Genomic DNA, 22955 nt, shown 5'->3' on the forward strand with positions numbered 1-22955 from the left:
AAGAGGATCTTGTAGCCAAAAGAGTCGGGAGTCATGTGATGTATTGGATTCCTGAATAAAACCAACGTGCTTTCAGAAACAAACGGTGTTGCATCTCCCCCCCCCCTCCTTGTAAGATAACGTAACAGAGACCTCGCAGATACTCCACAGCCACCGGCCTTAACACGTCAGAAATGTGACACGTGCTGTCCAAATTACCGGCAATGTGAACCAGAGATGATCGTATTGTGTACCGAACAGCATCTCACACCACCACGCCTTCTCCTGCGCCCAGTATAATGAAGACGAACATAATCTGGCAACGTTCGTTTGCCTCAGAGCCTTCACATTCGGATTCGTCCGTGGTGATACAGTACACATAACCGGGACTCGCCTGAAAAGACGACACGGTGCGACTCCTGTGACCAATGCCGTAATTGCGCACACCGCTTACGGCGCGCCTCCCACGTACCTCGTCAAGGGAAGCCGCTGGGTGGTCCCTTTGAAAAATATACGGCCGATTTCCTTTCCCAAATGTTGCTTGCGTTAACGACTTCGTTCTCCATGGGACATAAAACCGCAGTCTTACTTCATCCCTTTCTTGAAGTTCTGCCTTCCTTATGAACTCCAACAGGAAATGCCCTTCGAGGAATTAACGAGATTGCAAGTGAAGAAAAGAAGCAGACGGAGTTAACACCGTACATAATTTAACACATCGATTACCAAGTTGCACACGGCTCACTGAGTGAATGTAACTCAGCAGTAATTTAAATATTTTGTGTCTGATGTCATCAGCACAGACGGTGGGCCACGTCAGGACAGGTTTGAGAGCTGTGTTGGTATGCTGTAGCCCTGCGCCCAGCTGTCTTGTGTGAGAAAGGATGTTCCCAGCCAATACGTGCGACCTTGCTTCCCACGTTACGTCACCAACTTACGGGATGAAAGTTCCTTCGAACATGTAATTGAGTCTTATGTTTGTCGACGGTTCTTTCCACACTGCGCAAATTCTGACGCACGTACGTAATAGTAGACTCTCTAATATAGACTCCACAGTGAACTGCACTTATCACTGGTGACGTGAGATCTTTCAGTGATCAGACTGACATTTCCCTGTACGGAATCGCAAGTCGTATTCGACCTGGGCTGTGGCTATGAATACCAAAATGATATGCATTTTGAATGATAGTTTCTGCAATCAACGAACTACAGAAGCACAAGGCTCAACTACACCAGCTCTTCGGAAAACGAAGATGGATGTTGTTCTGCCTACTCGGATAAGAAATTCATGATGTCTAAGGAAGTAACGAGTATGAACAACGAGGTCTTGTATACGCCGAGGTGCATCTCCGTGTTCAGATCGTTATCCCCTTCGTTTCCAGGTCAGCACTTGAATTACTGATATACAGCTACAACGAAACCGTCATCGAATTGCATATGACATGAACTTGATATAAAAATTCACAACTGGGAATCACAATGCTACGATGTGTTGAGGAAAAGATGACTGCGGCATTTGCTCGAAATTTAACAGCAGACCTGATGGTCGCTTACGACAGGAAGAGGGAGCGTACAGAAGGTCTGGCTGGGTATCTTTTAAAAACGTCCTCAGCCTAACAATCAGAGAGATGTGGAACGTAGAATGGCAAGGGTCATCAAAATACGGAGGCAGAAATCATGCCAAAATTAACTTGGTACTGATACCTGACTTCTGGCTTTCGAAACATCGATGCTCCAGAAGATTCAAGAACACTGAAACACGCCTCACCTTCAATCATGGCTGCTAGCGGAACCACCTGCATCGCATCGGATTGGTGGCCATTCAGTATGCGATTGCAGTGTAGAGGAAGATGCCAATCACATCTTCCGTGGTTATCTGAACAGATACTGCAAGTCAGTTACTTCAGCGTCTGCTCAAAATGGGTCCCCTCTGCCGTCTTGTAGGGCTTTGCTGGTATGTCGTTTACCACCTTTTAATGTAAAGTGGATCGAGTATGTCTGTGCTGATGGCTGCACCTGTCATTATTCAGATTCAGAATAGCAACATTTTTAAAAGCGTTACTGTTCAACGTCCCATCGACGACAAGGTCATTGGGAACTTACTATAGGTTAGGACAAGAAGGATAGGGACAGGAAACCGACTGTAGTTTTTTCAAGAGAGCTATTCCAGAATTGGCGTTAAGTGAGTCAGAAAATCAGGGAAAACTTAACGCTACCAGGGCTTCCTGTCTAATCATCCAACGTACAGGGTACTCTCTTATCCTCGATTTCATTACACCTGACCACATTCCTTAACTTGAAGCAGTGACAGTATCGGACACGACGGCACGGATGCTGGCAAAACTACAGCCCATTCATAATTTCCCGCAGGGCTTCAGACAACTCCGCGAAAAACTACAAGATATAAAGATAATATACTCATATCATTGATAGAACATGTCTCCAAGTTTTTAACCCACATTACAGGTGCTCAGTATGGGCACTGTCTGTAACGAAGCGAACGTCGACACACGTGCAAATATTAAATCACAGACACGAATTGCCTGGGTAAGCCCAATGACAGCTGACTGCTTTGGAAATCTGTTCATTCGGCTGCCTGTCTGCAGGAACGAACTAATTATATAGGACGGTACGGACCGGTGTTTTGTGTACATAATTTGATACGGCTGCTCCCTAGTGAAAATGCGCCGCGACACGTATTACAGGTCAAAATTTGGAGAGATGCGCTGTTCAGTGATATGTGTCATACTTCTGTATGTCTTGTAGTTTTCATGCAGTCGTCTTCTCAAACCCCATAGAAATGTGCAACCTGTACACTGAGGCGATCGAAGTCATGGTATACCTTCTAACATCGTGTCGGATCTCTTTTTACCCGGCATTATGCAGCAACACGACGTGGTTTGGGCTCAACAAGTCGTTGGAAGTTCGCTGCAAAAATATTGAGCCATGCTGCAGGTATAACAGTCCATAATTGCGGAACTGTTACCGGTGCACGATTTTATGCACGAATTGACCTCTCGATTATGTCCCATGAATGTTCGATGGGTGATCAAGCCACTCCAGAATGCTCTTCAAACGATGGGAACATGACGCTCATGGATAGCTCAAATGGCCTCCATGTAGCCGAACATAACCATTTTCAGTCAATGATCGGTTCAGTTGGATCAGAGAAGCCAGTCTATTCCATGTAACACAGCGTACACCATTACGGAGCCGCCACCAGTTTGCACAGTGCCATTGGTAAATGGCTTCGTGGAGTCTGCGCCACACTCGAACCCTACCATCGCCTCTCGGGGCTCATCTGACCAGGCCACCGTCTCCCAGTCGTCTAGGCTCTAACCGCTATGATCACGAGCTTAGTAGAGGCGCTGCAGGCGATGTCGTGCTTTTAGCGAAGGCACTCGCTGTAGCCCATTAGCGCCAGATGTTGCCCCAGGTTCCTAACGGATACGTTCGTCGTACGTCACACGTTGATTGCTGCGATTATTTCACTCTGTTAGTACCGACAACTCTATGCAAATGCCGCTGCTCTCGGTCGTTAAGTGAAAGCCGTCGGGAGAGGTAATACCTAAAATATGGTATTCTCGGTATGCTCTTGACACTGCAGATCTCGGAGTATTGTATTTCCTAATGATTCCCGAAATGGAATGTCCCATGCGTCCAGCTCCAGCTAGTACTCCGTATCCAAAGTCTGTTAATTCCCGTCGTGCGTCATAATCACGTTGGGAACCTTTTCAGATGAATCACCTAAGTACAAATAACAGCGCCGCCAAAATTATGTTTGTTTAAATTTTGCTTAATAATTTTTTTAACAAACAACTACTTCGCTATAATACGGTGCTTGTACGAGTTAAGTTTGGATCGAATTGTCACTTAATTACTTTTAGCGCGACGTTTTAGTTCATAATTTTAACGAAGAAGCCGACTGTGGTGATGGCGTAACAGCCAAATCAATAGACAAAAAATGGTCGAATATCGGGATTTTTTTTACAGTGGTAAAAGGGAGTGCCACGAAAACACTGGAAATCCTGGCTTGTGAGGTACGTTTGAAGGTCACATTTGTACATTTTCCTTGAATAACTCGAAAACCATGGCCTCTAGTGAAAATGTATCCCAGTACGAAATTTAATCATATTAAATTTCCTATAAAAAGACCCTGCTCAGTTTTTCTGTACGACTAATAGTTTGCGCGCAGCGAACGAGAAAATGTGAAAATCTTTCACGTAGTTTATGAAGGTCAGATATAATATCGCGGACTGCATACAACGACAGCGAGAGGGGCAACTGAGTCACCCTGTGTAACATTTCTAACTAGTTTCCGGTGACAAATATATCTGCCACTTGTCTCTTCTTTGTAGAACCTCGAAATGTTATGGCATTTTCTGACAATGTCACTACTTTCAATTCACTTACAGTGGGCGGTTTCACATAAGAGTCATAAATGTTTTAAACGAATCCAGTAAATAATATACAGCGTATCTCAAACCATTTGAGACAAATTGAAACAAGCGATTGTAGGTCTACAAACGATTACGTTGAGATAGCGGCCAGTGGTCAGAAATGTATATTTATTATGAGATTTTCACTCTGCAGCGGAGTGTGCGCTGATATGAAATTTCCTGGCAGATTAAAACTGTGTGCCGGACCGAGACTCGAACTCGGGACCTTTGCCTTTCGCGGGCAAGTGTTCTGCCAGGTTCGCAGGAGAGCTTCTATGAAGTTTTGAAGGCAGGAGACGAGGTACTGGCAGAAGTTAAGCTGTGAGGAGTCGTGCTTGGGTAGCTCAGTGGTAGAGCACACAGTTTTAATCTGCCATGAAGTTTTATGTTTATTATGTTATCTACATACACAGCATACACCGCATAACAACAATGTAGCTCATAGTAACTGTTCAAAGGCATGACCGCCCGTTTCAATGCATGCGGATGGAGTTCTGCCGCACTCTTTCAAAGATCCCTGGTGTCTGTTGTACCAAGAGACATGCAGCTTGCACCCTAGCAACGAGGCCTTCATATGTTTCTACTGGGTTTCACACACCAACGTCGAGTCCAGACGTGTGAGATACGGCGATCACGCTCGTCATGGGACAGGAACTCCCATTCCAATCCAACTCTGAGGGTGCGTGTTGTTCAAGTGCTCGTGGACATTAACATCGGAATGGCCTGGTGCATCGTCCTGTTGAAACCACATCTTCCCGCAGACAACAAGGGGTACAGTCTCCAAGAACTGTGACAGCATAACTCACAGGAACACCAGGTAACGTGGACGCAGAAAATAAGGTCCTATTAGGTGATCTTGGAAAATGCCCGCCCATACTTTGACAGAGAATCGTTTCTGGTGGTCACTGATGTCGGTGGCATGACGACTGTCATCACTCCACATGGCTGTTTGGCCATTGAAGACATCACCACAGGTGAATGAGATCTCATCTGCAAACAGTACATACTTAAACAGTACAAACTGTACGAAGTTCAGCACTAAAGCACTGCGATGGGTAATCCATTGACAGAAGTGAAAACGGATCCGTCCAGTGTACAACAGACATGCCGAATCTTGGCGAGAGTGTTGCAGAACTGCATGCGCTATTGCGGTACATGCATTGAGATTGGCAGTCGTCACTTAGAACAGTTACTATGGTCTACGTTGTTGTTATGGGGTGTACGCTGTGTATGTCCTTAACTCAATAAATATGCATTTCCATCGGTTTCCTATCCAGATACGAGGGTTGTCCAGAAAGTAAGTTTCGATCGGTTGCGAAATGGAAACCACAGTGAAAACCAGAAACGTTTTATTTGCAACAGTTAGGTACACCTTCCACCTACTTCTCTACACAGTTGCCGTTCCAACTTCGAGTTTTGTCGTAGTGTTGTATCAACTTTCCAATATCCTCGTCATAGAAAGCAGCCGCCTGTGCTTTCGGCCATTTATCTTCACTGGTCTGCAGCTCGTTGTTGTCTGTGGAAAAAAATTATCTTCATAGCCAGTGGTTCTTGTGAGCAGAGATGAGACTTAGGGGGAGCCAATTACGGGACGGTATTGTGGGATGTGGTACCGATAGCTACGATACCACAACGTAGATGCGCTCTGCTAGGATGGCACTACTACGAGACACTGACGACAGCGCCCTCTAGCCGGTGCTGTGGAGCTCTACGAGCTCCGCTCCAGATTCAGCCCATTTCATCAAAAGCAGACGGCCTGGAAACAATGCTTCAACCTCAGCTTGCTATTGATACTATGTATCTACTTACATCTACATCCATACTCCGCAAGCCACCTGACGGTGTTTGGCGGAGGGTACCTTGAGTACCTCTATCGGTTCTCCCTTCTATTCCAGTCTCGTATTGTTCGTGGAAAGAAGGATTGTCGGTATGCCTCTGTGTGGGCTCTAATCTCTCTGATTTTATCCTCATGGTCTCTTCGCGAGATATACGTAGGAGGGAGCAATATACTGCTTGACTCTTCGGTGAAGGTATGTTCTCGAAACTTTGACAAAAGCCCGTACCGAGCTACTGAGCGTCTCTCCTGCAGAGTCTTCCACTGGAGTTTATCTATCATCTCCGTAACTCTTTCGCGATTACTAAATGATCCTGTAACGAAGCGCGCTGCTCTCCGTTGGATCTTCTCTATATCTTCTTTCAACCCTATCTGGTACGGATCCCACACTGCTGAGCAGTATTCAAGCAGTGGGCGAACAAGCGTACTGTAACCTACTTCCTTTATTTTCGGATTGCATTTCCTTAGGATTCTTCCAATGAATCTCAGTCTGGCATCTGCTTTACGGGCGATCAACATTATATGATCATTCCATTTTAAATCACTCCTAATGCGTACTCCCAGATAATTTATGGTATTAACTGCTTCCAGTTGCTGACCTGCTATTTTGTAGCTAAATGATAAAGGATCTATCTTTCTGTGTATTCGCAGCACATTACACTTGTCTACATTGAGATTCAATTGCCATTCCCTGCACCATGCGTCAATTCGCTGTAGATCCTCCTGCATTTCAGTACAATTTTCCATTGTTACAACCTCTCGATACACCACAGCATCATCTGCAAAAAGCCTCAGTGAACTTCCGATGTCATCCACCAGGTCATTTATGTATATTGTGAATAGCAACGGTCCTATGACACTCCCCTGCGGCACACCCGAAATCACTCTCACTTCGGAAGACTTCTCTCCATTGAGAACGACATGCTGCGGCCTGTTATCTAGGAACTCCTCAATCCAATCACACAATTGGTCTGATAGTCCATATGCTCTTACTTTGTTCATTAAACGGCTGTGGGGAACTATATCGAACGCCTTGCGGAAGTCAAGAAACACGGCATCTACCTGGGAACCCGTGTCTATGGCCCTCTGAGTCTCATGGACGAATAGCGCGAGCTGGGTTTCACATGACCGTCTTTTTCGAAACCCATGCTGATTCCTACAGAGTAAATTTCTAGTCTCCAGAAAAGTCATTATACTCGAACACAATACGTGTTCCAAAATTCTACAACTGATCGACGTTAGAGATATAGGTCTATAGTTCTGCACATCTGTTCGACGTCCCTTCTTGAAAACGGGAATGACCTGTGCCTTTTTCCAATCCTTTGGAACGCTACGCTCTTCTAGGGACCTACGGTACACCGCTGCAAGAAGGGGGGCAAATTCCTTCGCGTACTCTGTGTAAAATTGAACTGGTATCCCATCAGGTCCAGAGGCCTTTCCTCTTTTGAGCGATTTTAATTGCTTCTCTATCCCTCTGTCGTCTATTTCGATATCTACCATTTTGTCATCTGTGCGACAATCTAGAGAAGGAACTACAGTGCAATCTTCCTCTGTGAAACAACTTTGGAAAAAGACATTTAGTATCTCGGCCTTTAGTCTGTCATCCTCTGTTTCAGTACCATTTTGGTCACAGAGTGTCTGGACATTTTGTTTTGATCCACATACCGCTTTGACATAAGACCAAAATTTCTTAGGATTTTCTGCCAAGTCAGTACATAGAACTTTACTTTCGAATTCATTGAACGGCTCTCGCATAGCCCTCCTCACACTACATTTCGCTTCGCGTAATTTTTGTTTGTCTGCAAGGCTTTGGCTATGTTTATGTTTGCTGTGAAGTTCCCTTTGCTTCCGCAGCAGTTTTCTAACTCGGTTGTTGTACCACGGTGGCTCTTTTCCATCTCTTACGATCTTGCTTGGCACATACTCATCTAACGCATAATGTACGACGGTTTTGAACTTTGTCCACTGATCCTCAACACTATCTGTACTTGAGACAAAACTTTTGTGTTGAGCCAACAGGTACTCTGAAATCTGCTTTTTGTCACTTATGCTAAACAGAAAAATCTTCCTACCCTTCTTAATATTCCTATTTACGGCTGAAATCATCGATGCCGTAACCGCTTTATGATCACTGATTCCCTGTTGTGCGTTAACTTTTTCAAATAGTTCGGGTCTGTTTGTCACCAGAAGGTCTAATATGTTATCGCCACGAGTCGGTTCTCTGTTTAACTGCTCAAGGTAGTTTTCAGATAAAGCACTTAAAAAAATTTCACTGGATTCTTTGTCCCTGCCACCCGTTATGAACGTCTGAGTCTCCCAGTCTATATCCGGCAAATTAAAATCTCCACCCAGAACTATAACATGGTGGGGAAATCTACTCGAAATATTTTCCAAATTACTTACGACGGGAATACGTTCGTACCTACGGGCTCTTCAGTGTAAAGTTACGTATCTCATTGACTAACAATTAAATGTACTTCCACGTAAAAAGCTGTACCGAGAATCTTACCTCACCAGCTCCTGCTCACTTCCTACATTCGGCCTACCCATTCCGTTTACAGGCGGGATGCAAAATGGGTGATCAAACATTTCTCATCGGAAACGCTGCAGGAGCGTCTTTGTTGCCCCTGCAGTGCGAGGCCGAGAATTGGCATGAAGAAGGAACTGCTCGACAGTTGTGTTATGTGGGCTGCATCACACAGGCGAAATCTATAACCAGGCCCTCATACTTGGCGGGAGACGCTATTCCCTAAGCATCTTTACGTGCTCACTCTTCACTCAAAACAAAAGAGCGACGCGACACGATCAGTGGGCGTACTAGAGACACTGACCAATACATCTGTGCAAAGCTTTACCGGATTTTCCCAGTGGTTTCCATTTCGCGACCGATCGGAACTTACTTTCTAGACAACCCTCGTATAATGTGTTGCGGACCTACCTATCACCCGTTTTAATTTGACCCAAAAGGTTTGGGACACCCTGTATAACGGGTATGTTTAGTGTGACCAGATGCAATTATTTAGAAAGGAGGACAAACAGCTTGAAAAAGGAGGACAAAATAAGAAAAAAGAGGACACATCAAACGGGTCAACTGCAGATGTGGATACCACCCGTCAGTTTTGGAAAAGTCACTTGACTGCCGGGAATTACCGGTAAAACTAGTAGTTAATTGTTACTGATGGTCAGGTGGTGGTTAACTGAGCAATATAAAAAAATAAAAACATTGATTGTGGTGACAGTGTGGCGTCAATTGTTTTGTTATGTCAACAACACGAAATTGTTTACAAAGCGAAAAACGTGAGACCATTCACCTCCCTTCATTCGACGCACCGTTACCAACACCTACAATTCAAGCAGCAGCTGACGACAAGTAAACTGCACTTTAACCTTCCGAATACAAATAAATTGAATGACTATGGCACAATGAAATAAAACCATGACAGCTAATCTGTCGAGTTATTTCTTACCTTTACTGGCCACTGAAAGGTACGTTCCAGCTCCGCATATCTTACATTCCGCTTCAAATTCATTTCTCCCTTTCTTAAAGCCGTATGTTTGCAGGAAAGGACATCAGAAAATGTACACTTTCCTTTAGGCATAGCCAAATATTTTACGTAACTCACTCGGTTAAAAATTACACTTACAAATCACACGTGCATTACAGGAAGCCAAGCCGATACAAAGTGAAGATACGAAACGAAAATTTTAAATAATTGATATTTGCATTCGCTTATAAGTAGATCAACAATAACATCGATAATCCTGGTGGCACCTACTAACACCGCCTTCGTGCGTGTTTATCACGAAGGCTGTGTCAATAGTTAAAGTATTTAAGAAAAGAGCAATAGAATGGGACGAATTGTAAATTTAACTGTATTAGGCTCAACTTTGCGAAAAAGCCGGACACTGTAAAAATCCTCCCGGACCCCGGACAAAGAGCTAAAAAAGAGGACCTGTCCTGATTAATCCGGACGTCTGGTCACCCTAGGTATGTTGCATATTTGTTACTTGTAAAATAGAATTAGTAATGTACTAGTTCTGAACACAAATGAGTAGCTTGCTTAGTGATCAGCTTTGGACGCTCCCCCGCTGCTGTAGAACACGCCTGCTGACGTGTTGGCGCTCTCCTGTGTGGCAGGCAACCCGCACGACAAGGTGCTGTACGCGCGCAGCGCTCCCCGCCGCAGCCAGTCAGCGGGTCCGCCGGGCCGGCTGGAGCGCCGACACTCGCTGCGGCTGCTGGGGTCCCGCCGGCTCGCCTCTTCGCTGGTGCGCTGTGGATCCCTCAGGCACCTCCCCGCGCGCAACGCCGCGGACTCACAGCCCGAGACTGCTTCGCCACCGAGTGAGTACCGCAAACTCTCGTACAGGCTGATTCAGCTGCCCCTACCGATGTCGTTTTATGCAACACGCACTACGTCTGCATCAGGAACAATATCCATGGAGGCGACAAACATGTAGTCGATATAAGTTCCCTCTCAGGGCTTTGGGCAACTATTACCAAACGGAATCATAGTGTAAAAACTACAACTGAGGGTTAGCCATGATTTATATGGATTTTTTGGACCAAGATGTACATTACTTCACCAATACTTAGCCAAGAGTAGCCGGCCGGTGTGGCCGAGCGGTTCTAGGCGCTGCAGTCTGGAGCCGTGCGACCGCTACGGTCACAGGTTCGAATCCTGCCTCGGGCATGGATGTGTGTAATGCCCTTAGGTTAGTTAGGTTTAAGTAGTTCTGAGTTCTAGGGGACTGACGACCTCAGACTTTAAGTCCCATAGTGCTCAGAGCCATTTTAGCCAAGAGTTTCCAATATTTCTTTCTGTAACTAGTCGTGTACTCATAGAGGTTTTGGATGTCTCTATAGGTCTATTCTGTTTATATTACTTAATCTTTCGTTTGTTGTTGTTGTGGTCTTCAGTCCTCAGACTGGTCTGATGCAGCTCTCCATGCTACTCTATCCAGTGCAAGGTTCTTCATCTCCCAGTACCTACTGCAACCTACATCCTTCTGAATCTGCTTAGTGTATTCATCTCTTGGTCTCCCTCTACGATTTTTACCATCCACACCAAATTGGTGATCCCTTGATGCCTCAGAACATGTCCTACCAACCGATCCCTTCTTCTAGTCAAGTTGTGCCACGAACTCCTCCCCAATTCATTCAATACCTCCTCATTAGCTATGTGATCTACCCATCTAATCTTCAGCATTCTTCTGCAGCACAACATTTCGAAAGCTTCTATTCTCTTCTTGTTCAAACTATTTATCGTCCATGTTTCACTTCCATACATAGCTACACTCCATACAAATACTTTCAGAAACGACTTCCTGACACTTAAATCTATACTCGATGTTAACAAATTTCTCTTCTTTAGAAATGCTTTCCTTGCCATTGCCAGTCTACACTTTCGTAAATGATTCAAAAACTCTGCCTTATCAGCTGTGTTACATCATCAGAAACGATGAAATTAACAGCAGATATCAATAACAATGAAATGAATACCCCTAGCTGCATACAGGCGTTGATATAAGTCAACGGGGACAGTTGAAAATGTGTGCCCCGACCGGGACTCGAACCCGGGATCTCCTGCTTACATGGCAGACGCTCTATCCATCTGAGCCACCGAGGACACAGCAGATAGTGCGACTGCAGAGACTTATCTCTAGCACGCCTCCCGTGAGACCCCATTCCCAACTTATTGTCCCGCACTATATTCATAGTGCCCCTGCCCATTATACTCATTACTCGCGGCTTTTTGCCGATGCCCGTAAGAGTTCGGGCTCTGTCTGTGCATCTGCACAGAAGAAGATGGTGACATGGCTGGTGAGCCTTATATATATATATATATAAGGCACGTTGTACTGAGATATGAATGTTACAAAAAAAATTCGATACGTTGCGCCGTTTCCGAGTTATTTAGCATTGAAGTTAGCCAATCAGATCGTCGCGCGCGTAATTTCAAGTTTCAGCTAACGAGACAAAGCACTCGTTGGGCAACACCGCCTCTGGCAGGCCGCTTGAATGTGAGCGCGCGACGCCCCGATTGGCTAAATCCTATGCTTAATAACTCGGAAAGGGAGCAACGTATCGAATTTCTTTCTTAACATTTATGTATCAGTAGAACCTGCCCTGTAACATCCTACAAGCATTTCTGTTCTTTCGGACATATATATACATATAGGAGATACCAAAATGTGCAGTGTGGAAGTAACACCTTTCCAGTACATAACCCAATGAAAAGTTACTTTCGCGTTTTCCATTTTGATATCTTCTACGGTGAAACACATTTTATATGGCAAATTTTCTGAACCATTTACGAAAGATTAACGTACACAGACGTCCAAAACCTGTATGACTACATCGCTAATTACACAAAGAAAGATTAGAGACTCTTGGGAAAGTTTGGCACAAGTAAGGTATATCTTGGTCCAAAAATATCTTGTAACTCGTGACCACTTGTATTTTTTTACAATATGATCCCATTTGCCAACAGTCGCCCAAACCTCCGAGAGGGACCTTCAATCGATTACGTGGTTGCCAACTTCCTGGATATCGATTCTGACACAGACCTAGGGTGGGCTGCATAAAACGACACCATTAGGGGCATCTGAATCGGCCTGTATCATTACTACACTGCTGTTTGTTCTTCGGTCCCGAAAACTGGTCTGGTACACTTCTCCACGCTATTCTCGAACTGTGCAAGCCTCTTAACCTCCAAATAACTACTGCAAACTACATCTATTTAAACCTGCTTACTATTTTCATTTGTTTCTCTCCCTGTACAACTTTAGCCCAAACATCATCCTCCATCACTAAACCGGCAGTTCCTTGATGCCTTAAAATGTGTTCTGTAACCTGATCCCTTCTTTTAGTCAAGTTGCGCGATAAATTTCTTCTTTCCCCCATTTCGATTCAACACCTCTTCATTACTTATTCCATCTGTCCGCCTAATGTTTAGAATTCTTCTGTAGCACCATATTTCAAAAGTTTCCACTGCCTTCTTGTCTGAACTGCTGAAATGCAGTACGTTTCTTCTCTGCCCAAAACGATTCAGTAGCTCCACATCCCTAATTGAATCTATCCATCGGATCTTGCACATTCTTCTCTATCACTCATTTCGAAAAGCTGAACTGTTAACCGTCCTCATTTCACTTCTGTCCAAGGCTGCACTCTAGATGTATACCGTCAGAGAAGATTTCCTAGCATTTAAATTAGTGTTCTGTGTTAACAACTTTCTCTTTTTCAGAAATTCTTTTCTTGCTGCTGCCACTTTGCACTGATTTTGCTTACCAAAACAAAAGTCTTCCGCTAATTGTAATTTCTCATTTCCCAATCAAATTTCCTCAGCACTGTCTAATTTAATTCAGCTATATTCCATCGTCCTTCTTTTACTTTTGTTAACGTCCACCTAACAGCCTCTTTTAAACACACTGTCCATTTTATTAACTGAATCTTGCAAATGCTTTGACATGTTCGTGACAGCATTATAGTGTCACCGCCAAAAATAAAAGTTTTAATTTCTTCTCCCTCAACTTTAAACTGCATTCCACACTTCTCCTTAGTTTGTTTCACTGCCTGCACAATGTACAAATTAAATAACATCCCGGACAGGCTATTACCATGTCTTACTACCTTCTCATCTACTGCTTCCCTTTCATCTCCTGTGACTGTTATATGTGCGGTCTGGCTTCTGTACAAGTTACATTTTATTCATGCTACCTTAAGAATTTCAGAGTGTCGACTACGTCAAGAGTGCCCTTCATAGAAAAGGACACGATTCAGATTACGCCTAAATCTCACTGGCTTGCACGCAGGTATACTCCTCTGTCATGTACAGGTGATGCTGATGTTATTTTAGGCTAACTTATTTCATTAATTTTAATTTTGAAAACCAACAGTCTCAGTTGCAAAGTTTACCTAGGTTTCAGTCGGGATAACCCAACCTTCTTCAAAATGAAAGTAACTACCATTTGTCCATGGTGGACATCGTCAAGTTAAAACTACAAATCCATAAATTATCATCAGACTGTAAAAACTTATCTGAAACTGCCTCGCGATGCGGTAGCCACGAGTTCTGTCCTGGAACTGACCGTAGCGTCATGAGGCAGGCCCGCCTAGGCGGACACAATACCTTGCGCCTGCGCATAAACTGTGTGACGGGTACTTGTTGGAAGAAGACGCGAACCTAACTCCTGGCTTTGAATTTACTAGTAAAGTGAAATAAAAGAAAGGTACAGCTGAGGGAAAGGGCGAATATGTTATCCTGTGCAGAACGTACTTAGATCGACTGTCTTAATATTTATGAAGTATTCGTTGGTCATGATATGAGGAAGACATCGCGTGCTTACAACGTATGGCCTGTGTAGGAAAATTTTGTGCTTAAGCACGAAGTTTAATCACCTAAAAAGAACTTAGGAGTGGGAAGGATAATATAAAGCCAACATCGTCATTATTATGACTAGGTCTAAAATTTTTTTTTGAGAGGTAAATGTTAAGAACTTGCTTAGCTATGGTTACAGCGCATGAACATCCTATTGACTTAGCACACAAATGGTCATGAATGACTTATGAACAAGTCTACATCTAATCTGTAACATCCGACAATACGAGCCATATAAAATAGATAATAATTATGATGGTAGTATTCCACACACAGTTTTTACAGTATGTGTGTGGATCACCTCCATGAAGACAAATTGAGTACCCCATTGCCGCCACATTATCCCCTACTTTAGTGTTTTCTGTAACTCTTAACCATAACTTCGTCATGAAGCTCAATCAGGCGCGTACAGCAGTTTATTTTGACTTGATTCTATACCATTCGTCAAATATGCTAATATTGAATAATGACCATCTATTTTATATGGCCCGTGTTGCCGGATGTTACAGATTAGATATAGACTTGTTCATAAGTTCAATCATGGCCATTTGTGTGCTAAGTCAATAAGATGTTCAGGCGTTGTAACCATAGCTAAGCAAGTGCTTAACATTTACGTCTCAAAAAAATTTTTAGACCTAGTCATAATAATGACGATGTTGGCTTTATATTATCCTTCCCATTCCTAAGTTCTGTTTAGGTGATTAAGCTTCGTGCTTAAGCACAAAATTTCCCAAGACAGGCCATACATTGTAAGCTCGTGATGTCCTCCTCATATCATGACCAACGAATACTTCATAAATGTTAAGACAGTCGATCTAAGTACGTTCTGCACAGGATAACATATCCGCACTTTTCTTCAGCTATATCTTTCTTTTATTTCAAAAAAAATGGTTCAAATGGCTCTGAGCACTATGGGACGTAACTGCTGAGGTCATCAATCCCCTAGAACTTAGAACTACTTAAACCTAACTAACCTAAGGATATCACACACATCCATGCCCGACGCAGGATTCGAACCTGCGACCGTAGCGGTCGCGCGGTTCCAGACTGTAGCGCCTAGAACCGCTCGGTCACTCCGACCGGCTCTTTTATTTCACTTTACTAGTAAATTCAAAGCCAGGAGTTAGGTTCGCGTCTTCTTCCAACAAGTACCCATCACACAGTTTATGCGCAGGCTCAAGGTATTGTGTCAGCCTAGGCGGGCCTCATGAGGCTACGGTCAGTTCCAGTACAGCACTCGTGGCTGCCGCATCGCGGTCGCGAAGTGCGGCCGAGGCAGTTTCAGGTAAGTTTTTACAGTCTGACAATAATTTATCGATTTGCAGTATTAACTTGACGATGTCGACTATGTACAAACGGTAGTTACTTTCATTCTGAAGAAGGTTAGGTTATCCCGACTGAAACGTAGGTAAATCTAGGTAAACTTTGCAACTGAGGCTGTTGGTTTTTAAAATTAAAATTAATATTTATACGGTTGCTGACAGGGCCACGAAACGTTGAAAATATTTAACTTATTTCAGTTTAACAACAGGGGGTGGACAAAAATACGAAAACCCGAAAAACAAACGACATTACAACGACCTAATACGGCGTAGGAAAACCGTTGGCATCCAAAACGGCTTCCAGTCGTCTCAGAATGGTTAAATACGTGTTCTGGATCCTTTCTAAGCGAATCTTGTATCATTATTCCTGCAAAATAATGGTTAGTTCAGGTAACTGTGATGGAGGTGAATAGAGATTACGCCCACTTCTCTCCAAAGGACCCCATAAAGGCTGGTTAATATTGACATCTGGCGAGTGTGGTGGCCAGGGGAGGGACTGTTCATTCCCTCGGTCTTGCTCACAAAACCAGTCCTCGAAGATAAGAGCTGTGTGAACCGGCGCCCTATCCCCTTGCAACATAGCATCACCATTAGGGAGCAATCATTGTACCATGAGATGGACCTGATGCGTCGGAATGGTCACATAATCCTTGACAGTAATGCGACCTCGCAGGTTAACCACAGGGCTCATGAAATACCACGATATGGCTGCCCAAATTATAACCGAACCCTGGCCAGGTTTCACTCTCGGGACATAAACTCAGCCAGGAGTTGGAAACAGCGTAAAACAAGACTCATCCGACCAAATTACTTTGTTTCATAGCTCCATAGTCGAGATTTTATAGCCCAGGCACCACAGCTTCCTGTTATGGGGATTTGCATTAGTGATGAGTGGTTTTGGAATTCCAGCTAGTCCAGCTTTCGTGTTGCTTTGGAGGTGACAGGGTTCTCGTGTGAGACATTGACTTTTGCAATTGTCGTCCTCTCATTTTTCATCAAAATCTTCAATGACTGTCTGTCACAGTCATTCAACACACACGTTCGTCTACATTGTGACTTACCAAATGATATTTTTCCACTTTGTTCGTATGCAGTTGGTACAAATCTTCAACATGGAGCCTCTTGAAACACAAAGCCTTTCGGCTCCCTCGGTTACAGAAGCGGACATTGTACGAGCACAACAATTTGCCCACTTTTGGATCAACTTAGCTCGGACATGGCGCACTCGCTACTACACAGAGCTCTGTTCTGACCACGACTGACACATGCGACGTATTGAGGACATTGCATAGGTACTGTTCGTGGTGAAATACAACAGGGCAACCAGCAGGCTTGGGTAACATCCACATTTATATTGAAGCATGCATTTCTTGCTGTGTGTTTGTTCAACATCTGTACACGGCTGCTAGTGGTATACCATTTCTTGTAGACACGTTGGACAGTTCCCATTGATATACCCACAAACCAGGAAACTTTATTAATTGTGTGGTCACGGGTTCATCTACATCTACATTTATACTCCGCAAGCCACCCAATGGTGTGTGGCGGAGGACACTTTACATGCCACTGTCATTACCTCCCTTTCCTGTTTCAGTCGCGTATGGTTCGCAGGAAGAACGACTGCCGGAAAGCCTCCGTGCGCGCTCGAATCTCTCTATTTTACATTCGTGATCTCCTCGGGAGGTACAAGTAGGGGGAAGCAATATATTCGACACCTCATCCAGAAACGCACCCTCTCGAAACCTGGATAGCAAGCTACACCGCGATGCAGAGCATCTCTCTTGCAGAGTCTGCCACATGAGTTTGCTAAACATCTCTGTAACGCTATCACGCTTACCAAATAACCCTGTGACGAAACGCGCCGCTCTTCTTTGGATCTGCTCTATCTCCTCTGTCAACCCGACCTGGCACGGATCCCACACTGATGAGCAACACTCAAGTATAGGTCGAACGAGTGTTTTGTAAGCCACCTCCTTTGTTGATGGACTACATTTTATAAGGACTCTCCCAATGAATCTCAACCTGGCACCCGCCTTACCAACAATTAATTTTATATGATCATTCCACTTCAAATCGTTCCGCACGCATACTGCCAGATATTTTACAGAAGTAACTGCTACCAGTGTTTGTTCCGCTATCATATAATCATACAATAAAGGATCCTTCTTTCTGTGTATTCGCAATACCTCCAAACACGACGACAGCTTCTTGACCTGTCTTATAATACTGATTCCATGCAACTGACTGGTTAAGATACACCATTTCACAGTCATGACTTGTCAGCAGCTAGTGGCTAGTGTTGCTGCCTCTGGATCACGGGGTCCCGGGTTCGATTCCTGGCCGGGTTGGGAATTTTCTCTGCCCGGGGTCTGGGTGTTTGTGTTGTCCTCATCATTTCATCCTCCTCCTCATCGTCATCATTCGTGACAGTGGCTAGATTGGACTGTGTAAAAATTGAACTGCGTAAAAATTGGGACTTTGTACGGGCGATGATGACTGCGCAGTTGAGTGCCCCACAAACCAAACATCATCGCTGTCATGATTTACATCAGCAGTGGAGAGTCACATGACCATCTGATACAAGACCTACCGGATCTACAGCGCTCCAAAGCGAGCAGTGTGCTCTTTGAAAAACGTGATTGATATTTTGTCCAGTGGGGTTATTAGCAACGAGCATGCTGTGGCAGCAGTGTTGACCTGTAGTCGGTGTGTGATTGCAGTGTGGTGTGGTGTTGCAGAGAAGGGCTCGCTGCTGTCGCGGCTGTTCCGGCGCAGCGGGCGCAAGCAGCGGCAGGCCGGCGAGCTGTCCACGTTCTCGGCGCAGTTCCCGCCCAGCGAGTGGTTCAACCCGCGCGTCGTCCACCTGCACTCGGTCGGCACGCAGACGCGCTCGCCCACGCCCTCGCTGCTGCACGCTCCCGCCACCAGGAGCGCTGGGGTCAGTATATCGCGCTGCATTGCGTCTGTCATTCGTGCACACCATCGAGAGGCGTTCTCACCACAGACGTACATTAACAGTCTGGCACTGACGCATACAGCATCATCGCCGTTACTACCAGCACTTTAGTTAGCAATATAGCTGCGAGCGCAAAGGACGTGCAAAAATCTGTTTATTTACTGATAAAACAGTCGTAAAAAATCGGGATAAACTGACATAACTACGTTACCTTTAGAGTTTTGACAAAATGGTTAATCATGCGTCGTGTTTGGTAGTAATTTCTCATACAGCAGACGGAAGATACGAGGAAATCAACATGTCACAATGCAGCAATAACTAGAAACATCATACGCACCTTTGCCTTTGTGCTGCATGTGATACTAAATAATTACATTATATCTTGTCTTATCTGAAATACTGGCAATGATTAAATAGTTTATGTACATTTTAGGGGGTTACATAAATCTACTATTAAGGGGGGTAGGACGTCAAACGGGCCGACTTGGAGCAGGAGAGTCATCACACGACATTTTAATTTCCCGTGTCTATACTTTTACAAATAAGGTCCCGAGTTCGAGTCTCGGTCGGGCACACAGTTTTAATCTGCCAGGAAGTTTCAAGTTCATAAAACTTTGTCAGCATCACCAGGAAGGATTCAAGATTCAACTCATTGCAGTGGAAGTTCGAAAACGTAACAAAATAATTTTCTTTTTTACGTGCGAAATTTCATTATTTTTTCACTTACTAATGGCTGCATATTTTAAACTTCATGTTTAGGAAAAACACAAATTTTATAGTTAATTACCTCAATTTTTACCACAGTTTTTAATAGATTTGGAAAATTCTAGAGTTTCATACACCTTTAAGTATGGTTTGTATGCTGTGCAAAATTCATCGAAGAATCTCTCTTACTTATGGAGGAAAGGTGTACCTATAGCAACAAATGCTGCCATTAGTAAGTGAAAAAAATGATGAAATTTCACATGCAAAAAAAATTACTTCGTTATGTTTTCGAACTTTCACTGCTGTGAGTGTGAATTCTGAATCCTTCCTGGTCATACTGACAAAGTTTTATGAATTTATTTGTAAAAATATAGACAGTGCAAATTAAAATGTCCTGTGATGCCTCTCCTTCTCCAAGTCGGCCCGTTTGACGTTCTACCCCCCTTAACAGACATAGCTCAATGATATACTTTTAACCCATTTTGATCAACTTCGGATCTTCTTTGAATAGTATGCTCCTTATGAAAGTGCTCCTATAAGTAGAACGTGCTATTTGTCGTTGAGAACGAGTGTCTTTATTTATTTGAATGTTCTTACGAAAACTACTGTCTGCTTTAAATGCTTGTATATGCAACTTGTTGTTCTTCACATAACACGATTCTACAGTGTATGATTCAACTAGCACACAAATATTCACTCAACTGCAGAACTTTATTGGACCACCTTGTAAAGGCTACAACGTCTCTTGGTTTCAGAAAATCTTGGTAGTGCAATAAACAAACTTGCTGACGCCGCCATCTTACCTCACCAAACGTAAGGCTTCAGTAATACACGTTTGCCAGCCTAGCAATGTATATCTGTGGTTCTCACATCCTGGAAAAAAAATCTTTTCCATCAATGATACTCGTTAGGCTATTAGCCAATGAGCGGCTTCTAAGCCAAAGAGATTCTATAGCAAGCGCTTCTAAAGCTCCATGCTCGGCTTACTAGGAAGTGACGTCAAAGTACTGTGTCATTCAATGCGTCCATACACCAGACGCCTAATTAATTTGCCGTGGCTTTGTAACTTGCAGGATTCACTTTCAAGGCAACGTCATTCTGAAAATTTATCATGAAAGCACCACTTTCGGCTCCATTTCTAATAATTAAATATCAAAATAACCCATCAGCCGTAAAAGCCCCAAGAGACTATAAGATAAATGATACTTTAGTTCCAAATTGCAGGTTGTGGACGTATGTATATAATAGTATTTTTTTCACCCTAAATTTGTAATACACTCTGGGACTTCCTTCATATAATGGAAATACTTTCTGCAATATTCAATGTTATTTATGTATAAAGCATGCTATCACAGGAATGAATTTCTTTAATTTTGTGGCATCTGTCTGAGTAGAAAAAAAGAATGAAATTGCTGTGGGCTAAACGACCACCAGTGATATTTCTGTTCGTGCTTGGCACGAATATTTGGCCACTTTTTCGTAATATGTTACGATTTCTAAAGGTATGGTTAGGCAGGAACGTAAAATTACAGTTTAAATTGCTGCCAGTTAAATGTGCAGTAACCAACAATCAGTATGCCCTTCTCATCCCATCTGTCAAGTGCCCCCTGACCCACCATACTGGGTGACTTTCCCCGAAACCTTCCATTTTTCCTAGGCCTCTGCAGTTATTTTCCTTCACCACTCTTCCTTCCTGTTCAACTCTTCTACGTAAAGAAGAAGCCACTGGCTCCAAAAGCTTGCCTGATTATAACCTTCTTTTATGCCGGTGTTCTGCTGCCACTTGGTAAGTCGATTTTTTTATCTACTCAATTAAATTATTTTGTCAAAAATTGATTGTTTTCATTGTTATAGACACTACTCATTGTTACAAACTCACAATCAGTGACAAAACTGCATGAAAAATTTGTACCACCTGATGAGTGGACCAGGACCTTCAACTGTGCCATGAATTTCATGGAACAACTGTTTTGGTGTCAAAATATGCTTTTCATGATTTCGCTTGAGGCTGGCAAGTGTGGCTAATCTCTTTGCAATCCCCGCAACCCCGTCACAAGGTCCTATATAAGTGCCGTAGCAAAAAATGCCATTCTGCCGAAACATCAACACACACACACTCTCTCTCTCTCTCTCTCTCTTTCTCTCTCTACACAAGGGTCACTCTATCTCGAGTGATAATGGGCATCCCTCTCCTTGAGCTTCAGTTTTCCTGAAATTTGCTGTGAGTTTAGATTTACCCTAGAACTGAACCTGTGAAAAATTTTAAATCATGAGCTTCAGTATATGAGAAATTTGGATGACTTTCCAATCAATGTGCATGAAAAAAAAAAACAAAATCCAATGTTGAAAGCTCTTTTATTACAAGACAAAAGCAAGTAGTAAACTCTTGATTTCAGGTCTTGGATATCTTTTGGCTGTGAATCAGAAAAATACAGCGTGCCAGAATGTAAACTATTTTGTTAGTCAGCGTGATGCATTAAAGTGACTCAAAAAAATGTGCACAGAAAACTGCATAGATTTTTTGACCCTTTTTGTGGTCAGACATCTCAGGAAGAAAAAATGCAAAGGAACTACAATTTGGCACTTTTGTTAACAATGCCTGGTACATGATTCTATTAATATATCTTCCTGTGTAACCAATTACTTTAGATTACACTCAGTCACAAACATGATGTCAAACTCAAAATTACAATAAATGAGAGAAGTTCAAATACACTCCTGGAAATTGAAATAAGAACACCGTGAATTCATTGTCCCAGGAAGGGGAAACTTTATTGACACATTCCTGGGGTCAGATACATCACATGATCACACTGACAGAACCACAGGCACATAGACAGAGGCAACAGAGCATGCACAATGTCGGCACTAGTACAGTGTATATCCACCTTTTGCAGCAATGCAGGCTGCTATTCTCCCATGGAGACGATCGTAGAGATGCTGGATGTAGTCCTGTGGAACGGCTTGCCATGCCATTTCCACCTGGCGCCTCAGTTGGACCAGCGTTCGTGCTGGACGTGCAGACCGCGTGAGACGACGCTTCATCCAGTCCCAAACATGCTCAATTGGGGACAGATCCGGAGAACTTGCTGGCCAGGGTAGTTGACTTACACCTTCCAGAGCACGTTGGGTGGCACGGGATACATGCGGACGTGCATTGTCCTGTTGGAACAGCAAGTTCCCTTGCCGGTCTAGGAATGGTAGAACGATGGGTTCGATGACGGTTTGGATGTACCGTGCACTATTCAGTGTCCCCTTGACGATCACCAGTGGTGTACGGCCAGTGTAGGAGATCGCTCCCCACACCATGATGCCGGGTGTTGGCCCTGTGTGCCTCGGTCG

General features: G+C 43.7%; 1 protein-coding gene and 1 non-coding gene across 2 annotated transcripts in view; one reads left to right on the forward strand and one right to left on the reverse strand.

Moving 5' to 3' along the window:
• The window catches only part of LOC126100462 (mucin-17), a 375348-nt gene that overhangs the window by 335501 nt on the left and 16892 nt on the right, over positions 1-22955 (forward strand). Inside the window, exons 5-6 of the mRNA XM_049911069.1 lie at positions 10388-10594; positions 18691-18890. Coding sequence (XP_049767026.1) covers positions 10388-10594; positions 18691-18890 — 407 coding nt within the window. The remainder of the gene's footprint in view (positions 1-10387; positions 10595-18690; positions 18891-22955) is intronic.
• Positions 11806-11879, reverse strand: Trnat-ugu (transfer RNA threonine (anticodon UGU)). The gene has a single exon. It is a non-coding gene; the product is annotated as a tRNA-Thr (tRNA).

This window comes from Schistocerca cancellata, chromosome 9 (genome assembly GCF_023864275.1).
Source record: "Schistocerca cancellata isolate TAMUIC-IGC-003103 chromosome 9, iqSchCanc2.1, whole genome shotgun sequence".
NCBI lineage: Eukaryota > Metazoa > Arthropoda > Insecta > Orthoptera > Acrididae > Schistocerca > Schistocerca cancellata.